The sequence below is a fragment of the Delphinus delphis genome, chromosome 9 (genome assembly GCF_949987515.2).
Source record: "Delphinus delphis chromosome 9, mDelDel1.2, whole genome shotgun sequence".
Classification (NCBI taxonomy): domain Eukaryota; kingdom Metazoa; phylum Chordata; class Mammalia; order Artiodactyla; family Delphinidae; genus Delphinus; species Delphinus delphis.
This window is the reverse complement of record NC_082691.1, coordinates 8,350,364-8,371,684: the sequence shown is the minus strand read 5'-3', so window position 1 is coordinate 8,371,684 and position 21,321 is coordinate 8,350,364. Positions and strand designations below refer to the sequence as shown.

Sequence of the window (21,321 nt, the reverse complement as noted above, 5' to 3'; positions counted from 1 at the left end):
CAGGCTCCGGACGCGCAGGCTCAGCGGCCATGGCTCACGGGCCCAGCCGCTCCGTGGCATGTGGGATCCTCCCGGACCGGGGCACGAACCCGTGTCCGCTGAATCGGCAGGCGGACTCTCAACCACTGTGCCACCAGGGAAGCCCAATTACTTTTTTGAAACATCTTAGAGTATTTTTAAAACTCTCCAACATTCTTTACTTTCTCTGACTTATAAGAGATGATGGTGATGATGTGATAACTAGCACTTACTGTGTGTTTACTATGTGCCAAAGACTATTTTTTTAAAAAAGTTTTGATACTTTCCAATTTTCTTTTTCTCTTTTTTCCAGCTTTACTGCGGTATACTTGACAAATTAAAATTATATATATTTAAGGAGTATAATGTGCTGGTTTGATATGTGTATACATTGTGAAATGATCACCCCATTCAAGCTCATTAACACTTCACACCTCACGTCACCTTGTGTATGTGTGGTGAGAACACTTAAGATCAATTCTCTCAGAAAAGTTCAAGTACAGTTTTATTAATGACAGTCACCATGCTGTACCTGAAATCTCCAGAACTTAGGCATCCCGCATAACTGCATCTCTGTAACCTTGGACCGACACCTTTTCATTTCCCCATCCTCTCAACTCTTGGCAACTGCCATTCTACTCTCTGCTTCTATGAGTTTAACTCTTTTATATTCCACATATAAGTAAGATTAGGTAGTATTTGTCTTGAGTTGTCTTATTTCACTTAGCATAATGTCCTCCAGGTTCATCTATATTGTTAAATGGCAGGATGTTCTTTTTTTTAAGATTTTTTTTTTTGGATGTGGATCATTTTTAAAGTCTTTATTAAATTTGTTACAATATTGCTTCTGTTTTATGTTTTTTGGTTTTTTGGCTGCAAATTGTGTGGGATCTTAGCTCTCTGACCAGGGATCAAACTGTACCCCTGGAATTGGAAGGCAAAGTCTTAACCACTGGACCGCCAGGGAAGTCCCAGTATATTCTTCTTTTTTAAGACTGAATCATATTCCATTATACATATAACATTATATTTTCTAAATAAATAAATTTATTTAAATAAGTTACTTTTATTTAAATACATGTATATTTATTTACTTTATTTTATTTAAATAAATACATATAATATATAAATATGTAAAATTTAAATGAATATATAAATTAAATTTTATTTTACGTAAATAGGTATTATATATAAATATGTTTAATATGTTTATATATATATATAAATAAATGTTTTCTTTATCTCTTCATCCATTGTTGGACACCAGGGTTGTTTCCTTATCTTAGCTACTGCAAACAATGCTGCAGTGAGCATGAGGGTTCAGGTATCTCTTCAAGATAGTGATGTTATTTCTTTTGGATTCGTACCCAGAAATGGGATTGTTGAATCATATGGTAGCTCTATTCTTAATTTGTTGAGGAGTCTCCATGCTGTTTTCCATAATGGCTGCACCAGTTTACATTCCCATTAATAGTGTGCGAGTGTTCCCTTTGCTCCACATCCTTGCCAACACTTGTTCTCTTGTGGTTTTGATAATAGCCATTATAACAGGTGTTAGGTGATATCTCATTGTGGTTTTGATTTACATTTCCCTGATAATTAGTGATGTTGAGCTGCTTTTCAGGTACCCGTTGGCCATCTGTATGTCTTCTCCGGGAAAATGTATTTTCAGGTACGTTGCCTAATTTTATTGGGTTATTTATTGTTTTTTTTTGTTTGTTTGTTTTATTTTTTTGTTACTGAGTTGTATGAATTTCTTGTATATTTTAGATATTAACCCCTTATCAGGTTTGGTTTACAAGTATTTTATACCCCTCTGCAGGTTGCCTTTTCATTTTGTTGTTTCCTTTGCTGTGCAGAAGTTATCTAGTTAGATATTTAGTTACTTGTTTATTTTTACTTTTGTTGCCTCTGCTTTTGGTGTCATATTCAAAAACATACTGCCAAGACCCATGTCAAGGAGCTTTTTCCCTGTGTTTTCTTCTGGGTGTTTTGCAGTTTCAGGTCTTACATTTAAGGCTTTGAACTGGTAATGCTTTGATCTGTTTGAAATTTTTACAACCTGTTTTGTGAACTGTGATGTGATCTGTCTTGCAGAATGTTCTGTGCGCACTTGAGAAGTGTGTGTATTCTTCTGTTGTTGATGGAAAGTTCTGTATATGTCTGTTAGGTCTATTTGGTCTATAGTGTTGTTCAGCTCTGCTGTTTCCTTACTGGTATTCTCTTTGGGTGACTTATCCATTTTGAGAGTGGGATACTGAACTCTCCTGTTATTATTGTGTTTCTGTCTATTTCTCCCTTCAGATCTGTCAGTATTTGCTTTATATATTTAGATGCTTTGATGGTGGGTAAATATATATTTATAACTTACAGTTTCCTGTTGAATTGACCTTTTATCATTATGTAATGACCTTCTTTGTCTCTTTTGACAGTTTTGACTTAAGGTCAATTTTGTCTAATATAAAAATGGTTTACCCTTGAACAATGGGGGTTAGGGGTGCCAACTGCATGTAACGTTACGGTGAGCCCTCTGTATTCAAGATTCTGCATTCACAAATTCAACCAACTGTGGATCGTGTAGTACTGTATTTATCAAAAAACATCTGCGTAAAAGTGGACTAGCATAGTTCAACACTGGTACAGTGTTGTTAAGACAACTTAGGACAACTGGGGCTTCCCTGGTGGCGCAGTGGTTGAGAGTCCGCCTGCCGATGCAGGGGACACGGGTTCATGCCCCGGTCCGGGAAGATCCCACATGCCGCGGAGCGGCTGGGCCCGTGAGCCATGGCCGCTGAGCCTGTGAGTCCGGAGCCTGTGCTCCGCAACAGGAGAGGCCGCAACAGTGAGACGCCCGCATACAGCAAAAAAAAAAAAAAAAAAAAAAAAAAAGAGGGACAACTGTGTAGCCACTCCTGCTCTCTTTTGGTTAACGTTTGCATGGAGTATCTTCTTCCATCCGTTTAAGCCTATGTGTATTTTTAAAGCTTGAGTCTCTTGCATGCAGCATATAGTTGGATATTGTATTCTCATTCATTTAGCCACTTTGTTTTCTTGATTGGATAATTTAATCTGTTTACATTTAAAGTCATTATTGACAGGTAAGAACTTGCTCTTGCCATTTTGTCCAGTATTTTCTGACTTTTTTGTAGTTTCTTTGTTCCTTTCTTCCTCTTGAAGAATGCCCTTTAGCGTTTCTTGTAAGACAGGTCTAGTGGTGATGATTCCCTAGTCACCACCATCATCTAGTGGTGATTTTGCTTGTCTGAGAAAGTCTTTGTCTTGTCTTCATTTCTGAAGGGCAGCTTTGCTGGGTATAGTATTCTTCATTGGTCATCTTTTTCTTTCATCACTTTGAATATATTTTCCCACTGTCTCCTGGCTTGTAAGTTTTCTGCTGAGAAATCCACTTATAGCCTTATAGGGGTTCCTTTGTATATCATAAATCCTTTTTTCTCTTGCTGCTTTTAAAATTTTCTCTTTGTCTTTGACTGTTGATAATTTAATTATAATGTGTTTCTGTGTAACATTCTTTGGGTTGATCCTGTTTGGGGACCTTTGAGCTTCAGGAACCTGGATGGGCATACCCCTCTCAAGATTTGGGAAAGTTTCAGCCATTATTCCTTTAACTAAACTTTCTGGTCCTTTCTCTCTCTTTTCTCCTTTTCAGAGTCCCATAGTGCATCTGTTGAGTTGCTTGATGGTGTCCCATAAATCCCATAGACTTTCTTCACTATGTTTCATTTCCCCTCCCCGCCACCCCGACTGGATAATTTCAAATGACCTGTTTTTGAGTTCACAGATTCTTTCTTCTTCTTGGTCAGGTAGTGCTGAAGAAATCTGTTGGATTTTTCATTTCATTCATTGTGTTCCTCAGTTCCAGAATTTCTGTTTGGGTCTTTGTCTATGATTCCTTTTTTTTGAAATTCTCATCTTGTTCATGTATTGTTATCCTGATTTTGTTGAGTTGTCTATCCGGTACGCGGACCGCTCACTGCTGTGGCCTCTCCGGTTGCAGAGTGCAGGCTCCAGATGCGCAGGCTCAGTGGCCATGGCTCATGGGCCCAGCCGCTCTGTGGCATGTGGGATCCTCCCGGACTGGGGCACGAACCTGCATCGGCAGGCGGACTTCCAACCACTGCGCCACCAGGGAAGCCCAAGACCATTATTTTGAATTCTTCGTGAGGCAAGTCACAGATTTCCAGTTCTTTATGGTTGGTTACTGGTGCTTTATTGGTTTCCTGTGGTGGGGCATGTTTGCCTGATTCATCGTTATCCGTGTAGCCTTGTGTTGATGTCTGTGCATTTGAAGGAGCAAACACCTCTTCCTGTCTTTACAGGCTGGATTTTAGTAGGTAAAGACCTTCTGCTGCTCTGTCCCCGGACTGATGGGACTGCCTCAGGGATTGCATTGGAGCAGGGCTAGAGCCTGGTCACTTGGCTGCTGCCAGATCTGCAGTTGTGTTCACCGTTGGCGGGCTTGTTACTGGGGATGTAGGTGGTTTGAATCCTGTCTATCACCTGGGTGATGGGCCTGCCTCCAGGGCTGTGGTTGAGCAGCCTGGTCATGGTGCCATTTCTAGGCCTGTTACCAGGGTCATGGGTGAGGGTGGCATCTGCTGTATCCCTAAGCGTGCTCCCACCAGGTCTCTGGGTAGGCGGCACTGCCTCTGGGACCAGGGTAGAGTGGGGTTAGAATAGGGTCACAGGGCTGCTTCAGGATTTGCAGTCAGAACTGAGGTCAGCAGACCTGCCGGTGGGGGCTCGGACAGGCGTGTCTCACACTGGTTTCCTGGGTGGGCGGTATTGCCCCTGGACCATGGCATATTGGGCCTGGAATCAAGTCATAGGGCCCTTTGAGGGTCTGCAGCTGGGACTGAAGTCAGCAGTCCTGCTACCAGGGGCAAAGGTGGGTATGGCTGGGTCCCTGGGCCGGCAGGAGTGACTCTAAACCACCTTAGAGTGGGGCTGGGGCCAGGTCACAGGTTGGGTCTGAGGTTGGAGATCCTGTTAACAGGGGCATAGACAGGGCGGCACCTCCTGGTGCCTAGGCAGCATGGCTCTGTGCAGGACCGTGGCCAACCTGGGCCACAGCCGAGTCCATGGGGGCAGGGCTGCTTTCGGTCTGTAGCCAGGGCCACTGTCAGGGAGCCTGCCTTCTCCCAGCGACTCTTCTCGGTCTTGGGCTCCACCAGGGTTTTGCAGCTTTGTACCTGGATCCCAAAGCTCCCATGAGGACCCTTTGGTCTGTGGATGGATGTCAGTTTGTTCTTAACGTGGGGGATGTGAGCTGGGCACCTTCTATTCAGACATCTTGCTGATACCCTGCTAAGCACGGCTTTAAACACTTGACGTTTCATCTCTACAACCCTTCTCTGAGTTTAGTGCTGCATTATATCCATCTTGCAGGTGAACCAGGTGAGGCGCAGGAGATTAAGAAGCTTGTCCAAGGTTTTCTAGCTCGAGCCAGGATTCCAACCTCGTCACACTGGCTTCAGAGTTTGTGTTCTTAAATACTGTTGGTTCCCCCGCCCCAGGTGTTTACGTTCGTATAATAATAATGTTCTCTTCTCTGCGGGTCCTGTCTGGGCTGCCCTGGAAGGAGTTCCTGCTAGATGGTTCACGTTTAGGACTTTTTCATTCTCAGAGTCTGAGAAATTCAGCCGTGTTACCCTAAGTGATATATCTTTGTTGTAAATAGTATATGGAAATGGGGAATATGGGAATTTTGGTTCACGGAATCCAGAAACGTATGAACAAGCTTAAGATCTGGAAGGTAGCTCAGGAACCAGAGTGCCTCATTGGGTTGTCTTTGTGGCATTTGAGTCACGTCTCCTGCTGACCTGCCCCCCACCAGCGCCCCCGAGCCCCTACCTTGCTAGGTAGGCTGCAGTCAGGGGCCCAGCCTGTTCGGCCCAGTGCTTTGTGCCACCACGGGTCAGGGAGGGTTTAAGGGGGCTTGACAGGCGCTGTGGGAGTGGAAGACTGCAGAAGCAGGCTTCAGAGGTGCTAGGCGAGCGCCTTGTATTCGTAAATGTGACTGCTTGGTCCCTGCACACCTACCCATTGTGGCATTGCCTTGTAGAAATTATTATGAAAATCTGTTGGAAAATATCTTAGAGCACATATAAAAGAAAACAAACAGAAGAGTGGGTTTTGGTTTACGAACCCTTTGGCATTATTCATTAATTTATATTTATTTCCTCTCTTTATTTTCATTAGTAGAGCTCATTGAAGGAATTCTAGTGCAAGCGGTCTTTTTTTTTTGTTGGCTGCGTAGTATATGGGATCTTAGTTCCCCCACCAGGGATCGAACCTGTGCCCCCTGCAGTGGAAGCACGGAGTCTTAACCTCTGGACTGCCGGGGAAGTCCCAAGCAGTCTTTAAATCAGTGGGATTATAATCCTTGAAAGGCCTTGCTAAGTAGAAATTATGTGAGTGAAATTTGGTTTTCTTTTTAAAACTCATCATAAAGACTTATGTTCTCAGGCAAAGGCATGCCACTCCTGTGAAAATAATTAGCCACTACTGCTGTATTTAATAATGAGGTATGGGGCAGGGAGATGAGGGGCCCATACTTAGCTTTTGCTACTTGGACACTTAGGGAAAGGGCCACCTAGAACAATACACTGGGCTAAGATGCCACTCCCGCCCGTAAGAGCCGGATCTCATCTGCGCTCCGTGTGCCGCGCACCGTTTTAGTTGTGTGCCTTACTTGTGTTCCCCACGCGAACCTTGTAAATGTCGTCACTCCACTTTACAGGGTGCAAACTAAGGTTGAGAAGTTAAGTGATTTATTAAAGGTCACGTGTGCAGTCAAAGAAGATGGTAGGAGCTTTCTCTTCAGCTTTCCCGTGTGGGGAAACTGAGGCACTAAAGTTTAGTGGTTGTTGCAAGTCAGCATCTGTTATACATGTTGTCCTTCAAGGGCTGGGGTTTGAGCCGGGGAGAAGGGAGCGGGCAGCAGTGCTGACGGGTGAGGGGGGTGTCGACACAGGGCCCCCGCCTTGCCCAATCCCCTGCACCCTCACCTTCTATCCCAGCCCCGCGTTTCGCTGCTTTCCTTCCCCTTTTTTTTTTGCTACTTCTCCCAAGTCTGCAGACAGGCTGATACTTTTTTAAAAGACTTTTTAAAGGTGTATTTCTCTGTGCACCTTAAGTTTCAGGTGGATCGTCCTTTGGCTTACAAGCATGTTTCAGTGTAACGGGCTAACTTGGAAGCAGCACCACTTCATGACGCTCTTCTTCCCAGCACACAGCAGCATCCCTCCTCAGGGGCTCTTCCTTCACCGTCCCCGTCCCGACCTCTCGTCTGCACCTTCGATGCTCATGTCTTCTAGGCTTGGTGGAGCACCTCCTCGTCTTCCCGTTCTCTGAAAGATCCTGAGGAATCTCATTCACATCTAAATCTTCAATCACAGTATTTACGCCAACGTCTCCAGAATCTGTGTTTCTAGCCCAAGAATTCCCTGCTCAGTGACAGCCCTTATCGATCCAGTTGCCTAATAGAAATCTCTCAGACCCTGTATCTGAAACAGAGCCCAACCTTTCTCCAAGTGGCCCCCGTTGGTTTTCATCTTGGTCAGTGGCCGCGCCACCCAGCCAGGAGGCTGCCCCAGAAGCCTGGACCACTCCAGCCCCGCCCCCTCTGCATTCTCCGCAGTCCTGTTGACCCTTCCTCCAAGGTTCTAGAATGCACCTCTCTCAGGCCTCCGTCCTGCGCGCCTGCTTCAGTCCTGGCTGTTCTCCCTGTGGACGGCCCTCTTCCTTCTGCCTGTGTGATCTCTTGAAACCCTAACCCAAGCTGTCACTTCCTTATTTGAAATCCATGAATGAACCTAAAATTTCACCCACCCTTAGCTTAGTTCAAAGTGCCCATCGGTGCCCGTGCATTCCTTAGGTGATGTGTGGTGTTTCTGTCCTGTCCCCAGCCTTGCTGACTCCACGCCCTTGCCCTGACCAGGTGCTGTGTCTAAGAGTGAGGCAGCAGACGGCACACATTTTTAAGTGTGTTTTTTTATCTTACGAGAATTAACTGATCGCTGTACGAGTTTTAGAGCCTGTCTCGTCAGCAGTGAGTGGGGGAGGAGGGCCTCTGAATGGCTCGTTCTCTCTGCCTCGCCTCTCGTTACCCGTGATCACAGTTCTGGTTGAGGGTTCACTTTCTGGAAGTCACAACGGGTTGGAGGGAAGGAGATCCAAGATTGTCAATTTTGAACAGAGTGGGCAGCATTGCTAAGATGCAACCAGGATATGCCTGTCAGAGCAGAGTCTTTCTGAATGGTACCTGCTGTGTTGTGCAGTGTGCCGTCCGTGGTGCCGACCAGGACGGACTTGGGAGCAGCCGTGCTGTGAGGCTCCAGGGTCTGGAAGGAAACGATGCCTGGCTGTGCGGCTCAGGAAGAGTGTGAGTGAGTGTGTGTGTGTGTGTGTGTGTGTGTGTGTGTGTGTGTGTGTGAGTAGGACACGGAGCACGGTGATACCAGTGGAATCAGAGGTTGGGAGGGCTTCTTACGTGGTGATGAATGACCTAAGCAGCTGTGGTGTGTGCAGGGATGGAGCTGCTGGGGTTGGGGATATAGGGACTGGGGGCGTCTGGTAGGGCTGAGGGGAGCCCCAGTGTGTCTCATTGGTTTTGTTCCGGGAAATATTTAAAGCAAAACCAAAATCTTGAGGCCTAGGTCTGTAATCTAAATATTGTTTGTCTGGCAGGAGATGAATTGGTGCTTACAGCCAAGCCTAGGAACCTTGTTTTAGGGTCTGTGTTATAGGTAGACAGCCTCTGGCTCCCCAGGCTAGTCGTCTATTTCCCTCACTTTGAAAGCAGGCCTCCTACAAAGATTTTTCACTGGTGAGAATGCCACCAGCCCTGCCCTGACTCTTCCTCCCAAGTGGTACAAAAGTGGAAATGAAAATATATCCCCATTAAATTATGCTAGGTGGTGGAACTGTAGTTGCTAGGGACTAGAGGCATTAAAAACTTTCCCCCAGGGCTTCCCTGGTGGTGCAGTGGTTGAGAGTCCGCCTGCCCATGCAGGGGACGTGGGTTCGTGCCCCGGTCCAGGAAGATCCCACATAGTGTGGAGCGGCTGGGCCCGTGAGCCATGCCCGCTGAGCCTGCGCCTCCGGAGCCTGTGCTCCGCAGCGGGAGAGTCCGCAACAGTGAGAGGCCCGCGTACCGCAAAAAAAAAAAAATAAACTTTCCCCCAAACCTCTCCTTTTTGCGAAAAAAAAAAAAAAATCTTGAATTGAAAATTTAAAATTAGCCGGTACGACGGATGAACGATGGTTCCTTTCCAGCAATAACCTCCTGGCGGTGTAATGCACACTGGGAATAAGGTTATGAGATGCAGTTAACTCCTGTGCCTGCTGTTGCTCCCTGAATGGTTTCCAAGTTTAATTCCTTGTAGGAAGATTGACAGTTGTAATTATGTTGTCAAGCGTTTGTCTTTTTTGCTGTAGCAACACTGACACCCAGACAGAGAGCTCCGCCCTGACTTTGACTAGCGCGAGGCGCAGGTCTTGGTCGCGTGTCTTTCCCAAAGTATGTCATCATTCATCAGCACTTTGCAGCCAGTGCTGTGTGTACTTTTTTCTCTGGGTTCAAGGGTACAGTCTAGGGAATCCTGTGTCTCTTCTTCACAGCGTCCTGTCGACTTTCTGAGTTTAGCACAGTCGGCACTTGGACGTTCTCCTGGGAGAACAGGGCTCCACCGGCTGCCTTATCACTTTCTTCTGTGAGTGAATCTCCGTCAGCTGCTTGGTAGATCAGACTCCATGACCTGAGGTCTCCCCCAGTCTGGGGAGGTGATGTGATGTGGTAGAAAAAGGGCCACTTTGGAGCCAGGCAGACTTGAGTTTTAAACTGACTTCTGGCATTTCGTTTTGGGGCGTGTGTCGCTTAGCTTTCCTGGACTTCCTTTGTAACCCAGGGGAACTCTTGCCGGGGGTGTGTGAGTGTGAAGGTCTGCCAGGTAAGAGACATTTAGTAGACCGTGCCTTATGTCCTTAAAATGTCTTATGCTTTCTGATAGGAGCAGCCGTTCAATGTAAGGTGGGAAGGAAAATACTTGCCACCCCATTTCTAGAGACAGTGTGGAGAGAACAGCCTGTGAAGGCAACTTAAGCTTCTTGCGGGGAGACGCATTTTGTGCAAAGCTTTTGAAACCACCTAACTTCTCTCCTTGCTGTTCCTAAATCCCAAAGTCGATCGTGTTTGTCCGTCTCGTCTAGTCCTTTAATGGACTGCCTTACCCATGCAATGCATGTTAAAACCAGGCAGAAGGCCCGGGCCTCGACGGCAGCGGGTCCCACCATGGCCTTGGTCCTGTGTCGCTGGTCTCTGACTTGCCTTCCAGCGCCGTCCCTCCACCTCTCCGCCCTTTATATCAGTTCAGCACCCACTTTGTATTGTCCGTGTGCTCCAGCTTCCATTCCCTCCTTTGCTGTGTTTCCGTCTGCCTTCTTCCTGTACCAGAGGGAATCCAAGCCCTCTTTCTCTGCCTCATGGACCCTTCCCACTCAGGGCTTCCCTTGGGAGGAATGAATAAGACGACCCTTCTCCATTTATTTTTGTGCACTTTAGACATTCGCTTGGATGGGAAAATTGACCTTGGAGATGTGAGGTGTGCTCAGAATCTGATTTGGCACTGAACACATCTTGTGCTGTTTCAGCCCGCTAGGAAATTTGTAGGTAATTTGCCAACCAAACTGGACTGATCAGTGTTTCCACAGAAGAGCCTGTCCCTTTGCTTCTGGTGGCGCTGTTCCCCGCACTGGGAACGCCCTCTCTCTTTGTCTTTCTGTTTTCACTTCAAATACAGCCTCCCCCGGGAAGCCTGTCCTGATGCCTCAAGCCAGTGTAATCTCTGACTTTCCAACTTCATAGTTAAAACATTGCTATGTTTATTATGAAAATGAAACTAACACATTCTAATCATGGAATAATTTTAAACTAGAGAAATACACAGAGAAACAAAACCACGTCTCATAATTCACCAGGACAGGAGCTGTCAATGTCGAATGACGTTTTCCTTCCAGCCATTTTCTTTGCATTCTTCATACAGTGGTCATAACCTGTATAAAGTTTTGTATTCTCCTGTCATGATCACTCCCATTCCGTCTTTTTTGTTTTGTTTTGTTTTTTTGCGGTACGCAGGCCTCTCCCTGCTGTGGCCTCTCCTGCCGCGGAGCGCAGGCTCCGGACGCGCAGGCCCAATGGCCATGGCTCATGGGCCCAGCCGCTCCGCGGCATGTGGGATCCTCCCGGACCGGGGCACGAACCCGTGTCCCCTGCATTGGCGGGTGGATTCTTAACCACTGCGCCACCAGGGAAGCCCTTCCATTCCGTTTTAAATTACCTGTAAACATTGTAGTAGCTGTATAATATTTCATGATGTCGCTATTGATTGACTCATCGTTCTTCTGATGTTGAATATTTAGCTCGTTCCTTATTTTCCTGTGTTTTAAGAATCCTAAGATAAGCATCTTTGTGCATTTTGGATTTTTTTTTAAGATAGGTTTCTAGAAATGAGATAACCAGACCAGAGCTCATTGACAGTTTTTTTTTTAAAGAATGAAGTGGAGGGCTTCCCTGGTGCCGCAGTGGTTAAGAATCCACCTGCCAATGCAGGAGACATGGGTTCGAGCCCTGGTCCGGGAAGATCCCACATGCCGTGGAGCAACTAAGCCCGTGCGCCACAGCTACTGAGCCCGTACTCTAGAGCCCGTGCTCTGCAACAAGAGGAGCCAACGCAGTGAGAAGCCTGCGCACTGCAACAAAGAGTAGCCCCTGCTCACCGCAACTAGAGAAAGCCCACGCGCAGCAGCAAAGACCCAGTGCAGCCCCAAACAAATAAATTTAAAAAAAAAAAAGAATGAAGTGGACCATTTTTATTTAAAAAAATAAACTTATTTATTTATTTATTTTTGGCTTTGTTGGGTCTTCATTGCTGCGCATGGGCTTCCTCTAGTTGCAGCGAGCGGGGGCTGCTCTTCCTTGCAGCGTGTGTGTTTCTCACTGTGGTGGCTTCTCTTGTTGTGCAGCACGGGCTCTAGGCACGTGGGCTTCAGTAGCTGTGGCACGTGGGCTCAGTAGTTGTGGCTCACAAGCTCTAGAGCCCAGGCACAGTAGTTGTGGCGCATGGGCTTAGTTGCTCCGCGACATGTGGGATCTTCCCGGACCAGGGCTTGAACCCATGTCCCCTGCATTGGCAGGCGGATTCTTAACCACTGGGCCACCAGGAACGACCCCGAAGTGGACCATTTTTAAAGTCTTTATTGAATTTGTTACACTATTGCTTCTGTTTTATGTTTTGGTTTTTTTGGCTGCGAGGCACGTGGGTTCTTAGCTCCCTGACTGGAGATCGAACCTGCACCCCCTGCATTGGAAGGTGAAGTCTTAACCACAGGACCGCCAGGGAAGTCCCTATTGACAGATTTAAAGGCATCTGATATGTCTTACCAGACTGACTTTCAGAAAGTTTACTTTTTAAGCCAAATTTATACTCCCTCCCACAGTGTATATGACTACAGGGTCAAATATTATATGTTTGCTTATTTGAACAAACATACATTTTCCCCATGTTACAAGACGCAGAGGTTTAAGACACTAGCATGTGTGTGTGTTCACTGGGTGTTGGCTGGTGTCCTCTCGGAGGCGGACCAAGAGTCCACCCTCTTGTCCCGCTCTCACGCCAGGTAGACTGGCCTCTCGGCTGGTGTTGGATTGGACTGAGTTACGCAGTGATAGGAAGTGGGATTCTGCCGGGAGTCCTTGGACTGATGCCGTGCCCTCTCCCAAGCACCGTGTTCTCCGGTGTCCTCCTTCATTCTGCTCGGCTGTTCTGGCCCCTTGACCCCCGCCCTGTGGTCCTCAGGGACCTGGGCTCTGGGGGCATCCTGGAAAGCAACCAGTCTGGATGTGGATGACCCAGGGGCTGTTTTCCTGGTCAGGGCAGTCAGTCCCTGCAGTCACCCTGATGGGAGTGGGTGAAAATGAGCCTTTTCCTGATTTGAGAGCACCATTTTTTTTCCTTCAGAAAGGATGGAAGTGGAAGCTTTTAAATATATGGGATTTCTATACGCGGGCCTCTCACTGCCGCGGCCTCTTCCACCGTGGAGCACAGGCTCCGGACTCACAGACTCAGTGGCCATGGCTCACGGGCCCAGCCGCTCCGCGGCATGCGGGATCCCCCCAGACCGGGGCACGAACCCGTGTCGCCTGCATCGGCAGGCGGACTCTCAACCACTGCGCCACCAGGGAAGCCCGGGGGATTTCTTTGAGAATAGTTCCACATTCTCTTGTCTGGAAAGCAGGCAAAGTCTTCTTCATATAGTTGGGTACGTGTCTGTCTAGAATGTAGCGTTTGGGGTGAAGGAAGTCGATAGAGCCTTGCATGCGTCAGCATACGCTTCCTCTCTTTGCTTTGTCTTCAGGGTAAGTGTTCAGTGCAGAGTGTCCGCCCGTGCAGCCCTGACTCTACCAGTCCCCCTGGGGAGGATGTGAAGGTAGAGCAGAGTGTTTCGAAGGGTGGGAAAAGTGAGAAGGTCTCTAAGAACATGGGGCCCTGGTTCTGTCCCAGTTGCAAAAATGACGTTTGAGGGTCACTGCCTTTCTCAGCTTTTGTCCAGATGGGTCACAGATTTGGGGTTTTGGTAGAAATTAAGCCGTATCACCAAGGCTCCTGTTCCGTGGATTGTGGATGCCTGACCTGGGGGCCCCTTGCCCTGAGGGAAAGGCAGATGGTAAAAGACTTGGGCCCCTTGCTAACCTTCTTGTCCCCTGAGGTCTGTAGAAATGGGCCTTTGCTTTAAGAGCCTGGGTGTTTGTAATGCTTGGGAATGGTTTATGATGAGTTAGTCCAGTCTCCTTTATCAAGCCTTTAGGTAATTTCGGGTCCATTTGGAATACCTGGTCTCCCGCTGCCTGGACTGTCCATTGTCGGCTGGGAAACCTCTCAGATGTGCCTTCTCCCTGCCACGCAGGACCTCACGTGACCCTCCTCCAGTGCTGACACCAGGCCCTGTATGTGACCAGCCCCACTGTCGTCACTCCAGGCTGTTCCGAGACATAAATGGTGATAAAACAAGACGCCCCTCTCTCCCTCCTAAGATTGTTGATCTTGTTGGTTATTGGGAGATGCTGTTTTTTCATTATTCTGTAGTACCTGTTGCAGAACCCATAATATTTGCCAGCTTTTCCTCATATTTCGTTTACTCCTAGCTTCATCTCATCCCAGGTAATGGGAAGGAAGGTGGTGATCCAGAGCGGTCTCCTCACGTGAAAGGCATGTTGGCGGGGGGCAGGGGGAGGGAGACGGTAGGTACCACTCAAGGTCTAGGTGATTGTCGACAGGGCCTTGGATTTGTCACAAAAAGCTGAACATCTAGCTTTTTCTGTAAAGTTTCCTTATCTTAAAACTGCTGTGGGCCAAAGAAAACGCATCCGTGGGTGGCTAGCTGGAGATGACCATTCCGAGCTCAGCTTCCGGTAAGGGCTTGAATGATTGGTGCATTTAGTTCTGGGTGTTCAGAGGTCTCTGTAAAGGAATTTTCCTGCTGTTTCTCGAATTAAATGGTTCTGTAACTCCCAAGAAGCTGGCAGGATTTATTGGTTTGCAGAGACCTAAGTATAAGTTACGGATCCCTGCACTTAAATGTCACAGAACAGGACTTCACTGTAAGATTAGCCAACATGCCCCGCCTCAGTACTCCACGTGGCATGACAGTTGGGAGGAGCCTCAGAGGTCACTTGGGCGCCCCTCGTCCTCTTCGGGCCTCCGGGGGACGGGGTGACCATCCTCCTGCGGGATTCTATTTGTGAAATCCCTGGGGTCTCTTGTGTCTTGTTCCCCAGCCTCAGAGAGGGGGGCAGGGTTTGACAGGAATGTTAGCAGGCATGAGCTGAGAGGATTGGACAAATATCTAGCGCACCAACATCCCGCTCTGCTTCCTAGAGCCGTGCCAGCTGCCCCCATGTCCTTACCACTGACCTGGGGCTGCTGAAATCCAGGTCACAGGGATTACGAAGGGCCCAGTTCTGCCACGCTGGACACTTGGCGTCCTGTGGGTCAGGAGAGCTGACTCGCCAAGCTCACTTCTGTGCTCAGGTGCGGGTTCACTCCTCTGTACCCCGAGGCCTGCCCACCAGCCCGTGTCCCAGAGGCTTCCCCTCACGCTCAGGATGAAGCCTCAGGGCGAGGCTTGAGGGACGGTCACCCTGACCAGTCCTTCCCCATCCCGCCTGCCTCTGCTCTTTGCGCTTGAAAGCCAGGAACCTTCGTTGAGGTTTTGTGGACGTTGTTGTTGTCTATTTGTTTTTGGCACAATATGTATATTTTTAGTCAGCTTTTAACTTTGAAAAGAGTTTAGATTTATAGCAAAGTTGCAAAGCCAATGTAGAGTTCCTATATACCTCTTATCCATTTTCTGCTAATTTAACATCCGCTATTGCCACACTATATTTGCTTAAAAAAAACAAACCTACATTGATAATGTTATGATTAATTAAACGTCTGGCTTTATTTGAATTTCACTAGTTTTCCCACTTGTGTCTTTTCCTGTTGCAGGATTCCATGTTGAATTTAGGCTTAGTTCAGTGTTACTCTAGCTTCCTGCCTCCCTTTCCCTTTTCTTTCCAGGTTCTCTCTGTGTCACCATTCTCAACCTGGGGCACTCCTGGGAAGGGGTACAGCTAACACAAACCCACGTGGGGGGCTTCTCAGGGGCCTTGGAAGCAGAATAGGGGCACAGCCACCCCGAGCTCTGTCGGACGTGTAACTGGTGCGGCCCATAAGCTGGGACTCCAGCTGCAGTCATGTCTGTTTTATTTTTCCAGTCACACCAGGGTGTCATCATACCTGCATTTCTCTCTGGGTAAAGTCAACTATGCCCACCTGGCCAGAAGGTGGGAGCAGGAAAGGACACAGTGTGGACCGCACCCATGCGCATCGGCCGTGTTGGGGCTGGCGGGAGGCCCCGGCCAGGCGCCGACGGGTGGGCGAGCTCCTCCACCACAGCACCAGGGGCTCCTCACCTGGTCTCACCCGGTACCTTCTTTGCTAGAAGCCACGTTCACAGCTTATACTGACTATAAATGATGTTTGCTGTATGTAGCTGGTTTATTTTAATTTTATTATTATTATTATTTTTGCGGTACACGGGCCTCTCACTCTTGCGGCCTCTCCCGTTGTGGAGCACAGGCTCCGGACGCACAGGCCCAGCGGCCACGGCTCACGGGCCCAGCCGCTCCGCGGCACGTGGGATCTTCCCGGACCGGGGCACGAACCCACGTCCCCTGCATCGGCAGGCGGACTCCCAACCACTGCGCCACCAGGGAAGCCCTATTATTTTTTATTTTTAAGAAAGTGACATATGCATATCAGTGGAAACGCTGAATAGTGCCAGAGCTTAAAACTAAGAAGAGTAGCCCCCTTATGCCTCTGCTATGGTGGTCTGCTTCTGAAAGGCAACGACGTTCAACTGTTTTAGCTGGTTCATTTAATATTTGCCTCCAGATTTAAAAATAATACACATATACTTCTAGCTGTAGACTCAGCGGTGTTGGACATTATCTATTCAGTCCATCTCCCTCTGTCCTCTCAGTGTGTTCGGTTATAGCAATGCACGTACGACACAGTTTGTATACAATATTTGGCTAAATCCCTACCCAGATCCTCAATATTATGACTGTTTAAACTTTGCTGACTGTTGAGCCATGTAGAATACTAACATTTTACCTCTTTTATTGGACAACTTTTTTGTTTTACCTTGAGTTCAAAGAGGCCTCATGTTTTCATTAACTTAGTTTATTTAGAATGCGTGGCTGAGCTCCCAAGGTCTCCACCAGGCTCTGTAGAAATCCTCAACAGCGTTTTCCAGAGTTTAACATCAGATGACATTGTCAGTTGCAGTTCCCCTCCGGGGAGGCCCTCCCTGGAACCCTGAACTCTCTTTCATGCCACTCACACTGTGTTCTCCTTGGGAAGAACATTCCGATATCAGAAAGATGACTGATCCTCTGAATTTTTTCCCATCTGATGGATCTCGGGATGTTCTGGCTGATCACGTTTCTGTCTGCCTTGGCCTCTGGAAGCTGGGCGCCCACCTCCTTCATCCACCAGCCATACTGCCCCAGATCACCAACGTTGTGTTATTTCGTGTATGTAGTTCATTCCAGTTTCATCATATTGATATTTTCCTCTTGTTTCCATTTTGCTCAGCTGTCATTTAAAAAAAATGTATCTTAGAAATTAACACAAACGAATACATGCTGGGTGCTCTTATTTTTTTTAAAGCAGTTTAATTGAGATATAATTCACATACCATACACTTTGCCCGCTTGAATTGTACAGTTCAATATATTCTAGTATATTCACAGGGTTATGCAACCATCACCATGATCTAATTTTAGAATATTTTTTACCTCCTGAAAGAAACCCCATGTGCATTAGCAGTCACTCCCCATTCTGCCCCACCCCGTGCCCAGCCCTAAGCAACTGTTGATCTACTTTCTGTCTCTCTAAATTTACTCGTTACGGACATGTTATGTAAATGGAGCGTACAATATGTGGTCTTCTGTGACTGGCTTCTTCCCTATTATAGCACGTATTAGTACTTCATTCCTTTTTTATTGCCCAGGAATAGGCCAAAGTATTTATTCATCTGTTGATGTACTTTTTGAGTTGTTTCCACTTTTTTTTTTTAAGAATAATGCTGCTCTGGGCATTTGTGTACAAGTTTTTATGTGGATGTATGTTTTAATCTCCGTTGAGTGCATACCTGGGCATGAAATTGCTGGGTCATATGCTAACTGTTTAGTCTTTTGAAAACCAGCCAGAACGTTTTTCAAAGCGGCTGCACCATTTTATATTCTCAGAATCAATGTACGAGGGCTCCAGTTTCTCACATCCTTGTCAACACTTTTAATTGTGTCCTTTTTATCATAGTCATCCTAGTGAGTGTGGTGTCTCATTGTGATTTTGACTTGCATTTTCTTAATGACTAATGATGTTGAGCATCTTTTTATGTGCTTAATGGCCATCTGTATTTCTTCCTTGGAGAAATATCTATTCAAATAATTGCCCATTTAAAGAAGAACAATTTTATTGAGTTATAATCCACATACATGCAATTCACCATTTAAAGTGAACAAGTCAGTGGTTTTTAACATTCAGAGTTGTGCAAGTCAGTGGTTTTTAACACTCACAGAGTTGTACAAGTCAGTGGTTTTTAACATTCACAGAGTTGTGCAAGTCAGTGGTTTTTAACATTCAGAGTTGTGCAAGTCAGTGGTTTTTAACACTCACAGAGTTGTACAAGTCAGTGGCTTTTAACATCCACAGAGTTGTGCAAGTCAGTGGTTTTTTAACATTCACAGAGTTGTGCAAACTTATTACCACAGTCATTCCTTTGTCCCTTTTTCATGGGTTGTCTTTTTATTGATGAGTTTTAAGACTTCTTTATAGAAGTTGCTTATCAGCTGTAGGACTGGCAAATATTTTCTCCCATTCTATGGGTTGCCTTTTTACTTTCTTGATGGTGTCGTTTGCAGCATAACAGGTTTTTTTTGTTGTTGTTGTTTTTGTTTTTTTTGGCTGCGTTGTGTCTTCGTTGCCGTGCACGGGCTTTCTCTAGTTGAGGCGAGTGGGGGCTACTCTTTGTTGCGGTGCGCGGGCTTCTCATTGCAGTGGCTTCTCTTGTTGTGGAGCATGGGTTCTAGGCACGCGGGCTTCAGTAGTTGTGGCTCACGGGCTCAGTAGTTGTGGCTTGTGGGCTCTAGAGCACAGGCTCAGTAGTTGTGGCACACGGGCTTAGTTGCTCCGCGGCATGTGGAATCTTCCCGGACCAGAGACTGAACCCATGTCCCCTGCATTGGCAGGCGGACTCTCAACCACTGCACCACCAGGGAAGTCCCAGCATAACAGTTTTAAATTTTGCTGTAGTCCCGTTTATTTAGCTATTTTTTCTTTCAATACATTTGCCTTTGGTGGTTTTTTTTTGTTTTGTTTTGTTTTTTCCGGTACGCGGGCCTCTCACTGCTGTGGCATCTCCCGCTGCGGAGCACAGGCTCCGGACGTGCAGGCTCAGCGGCCATGGCTCACGGGTGCAGCTGCTCCGCGGCATGTGGGATCTTCCCGGACCGGGGCACGAACCCGTGTCACCTGCATTGGCAGGTGGACTCTCAACCACTGCGCCACCAGGGAAGCCCTCAAATTAAAACTTTTGAGCAGGCACTAGAGGAGGAGGATACGTGAGCATTTCCACAAAAGCGTTTCCTGAACCCCTGCCCTGGGCCAGACACTGGTGGTCACTGGGCGGATGTGACAGGGCCCCTAAACTCCCGAGGCGCCTGGTCTGTGGGAAGAGAGCACCCCAGCAGTGGGTGGGCAGGAGTGTGAAAGAGTGGGCCTCACGGAGACAGCACACAGGCACTTGGAGACAGCCTCATACCAGCTGCCAGGTGGGTGCCACACGCTCCCTGATGTAAGAGGGACGGTCCCCCCCGCCACCACAGCATGGGACGGCCCACCCCACGCTAAGCATGCCTCCAGCCTCAGCAGCCTGCCCATTCATACAACACTTTTAGGACCAAATAAGATAATGCAAATGAAACGTTTTGTGCTAATGATTTTAGTAAAATTTAGAGCCCCAAGGAGAAAACTAACATCTCCTTTTCTGAAAGTTCAGGAAATTTTCATCCACACGACACTGAGCCGGGCCCCAAACCATGGGAGCTCCAGGGAAGAGCATTGCAGGTGGAGATAAAGAAGACCTAGACTTGTCTTCAGGAGCTCGCCCTCTAGAGGCGGTGGATGGCAGGGGATGGAAGGTGGCCGTGGAGTGGCAGAGACTGGAGCTCTAGTGGGCTGGGGGCCGTGGCCAGGACCTTCCCTGGTTGTCTGGATTTTAATCTGTCAGTGAGGCATTTTCAGGGTTTCTGGGGAAACCGGTACAGGCCAGGCTCTCTGAGCCCCACCACTTTTGCTTGTTCCGTATGTATGCAGTCCTGTCTAGGCTCAAATTATATTCAGAAGGAGGGGTTTTGTGACCTCCAGGAAAGAAGAAAAGAGAGAAACGTGCAATGAATGGGGATCCACCGGAGAACCGCAAGCAAGGAGTGGGTGTGCTTGCTCTCTTCCCTCTGGGCTGTCCTCTGCAGAGCCCTGTGTAGCCACCTGAGCCTTGCAAAGTCTCGTGAGAAGGGAGGGAGGCAGGTGCAGTGCCAGCAGCGCCCCGAGCCTGGCCTCCCGGGGTGCAGGAGGTCATGCGGGCTGTTGAGGATGCAGGAGCGGCCCTGGGCTCTCCTGTCCCCACTGGTCTCCACCTGCCTCTCCTCGTCTTCCGCATCCCCTCCTTTACCACGGGCAAGCCCACACGCGCTCGCTCTTCATCTCCCGGCCCCGGACCAGCCTCACTGACCAGGTGCGTGGGGAGGAGCTGGCCCTGGCGGGCTGGAATGCCGTCTTGGGCGGCGCTGCTGCTCCCAGCTAGGAGCCCGAGGGGCCAGAGGTGGTGGAGGCTCTCTGCTGGGATGCCAGCGTGAGGTTCCAGCAGGCACGGGGTCAAGGTGCGAGGCGGCAGGTGGAGAGAGGTCCCCGGCTCAGTAGAGAACCCCGCACAGCGTCGCATTCTGGCATGTGTTGTGCTCAGGACACCCGCAAGAGGGGACTTGAGGTCAGACTTGGGGAAACTGCAGAGCAAACTCAGAAGCAGAAAGCCAGTTGGGGGCAATACTGAACATCGGGCTCTGAATGACAGACGGATGCAGAGATGTGGCGTGAGGCTGTGGGCAGCCCCAGCTTCCCAAACAGCTGCCCGCCCTGGGAGTAGAATCGGCACGTGCTGCAGGTAACTGTTGCAGGACCTTGTCCTTGCCAGGACTGCACAGGAGAAAATTGCATGAGAATTGAAGCTGAATCCACCAGTGGAATTTGTCATCTGCTTGCATTTGCTTTTTTACCACCAGACGGTCTTCCTCTTCTCTCTCCATCCTCCGTTCCCTTAAGGAAAAAAAAAAAAAAAAAAAAAAACAGCCGTACAAAACAATCTCTGTCACAGATTTTTAAAAGCAGGACACAGTGACAGCTATTAGAAATGATAGTTGACAAGCTAGGAGACAGAGCTATAAAAAGTTTGCTGACATTCTTCCAGAAACGTGCTGCATTGGGCGGAAAGCCATGGCTGTCTACGATACTTAAAGAATTGCTTTCCTTTTTGACCCGAGTTCTGCTGTCCTCCTCCATGTGGGTGTTTTCCCCCAGCCCACCCCAGCCCACTTCCTCAGTAGGAGAAAAGGTGAGGCGG

At 48.0% G+C, this 21,321-nt stretch overlaps 1 protein-coding gene across 2 annotated transcripts in view; it reads left to right on the top strand.

Annotated features, from left to right (window-relative positions):
- Positions 1 to 21,321, top strand: part of VOPP1 (VOPP1 WW domain binding protein) — an 85,244-nt gene that overhangs the window by 9,385 nt on the left and 54,538 nt on the right. Inside the window, exon 2 of one of the 2 annotated variants that reach the window (XM_060020121.1) lies at positions 1,643 to 1,690. The exons of the other annotated variant lie outside the window; for it this stretch is intronic. Coding sequence (XP_059876104.1) covers positions 1,643 to 1,690 — 48 coding nt within the window. The remainder of the gene's footprint in view (positions 1 to 1,642; positions 1,691 to 21,321) is intronic. 2 annotated transcript variants of the gene reach the window in all.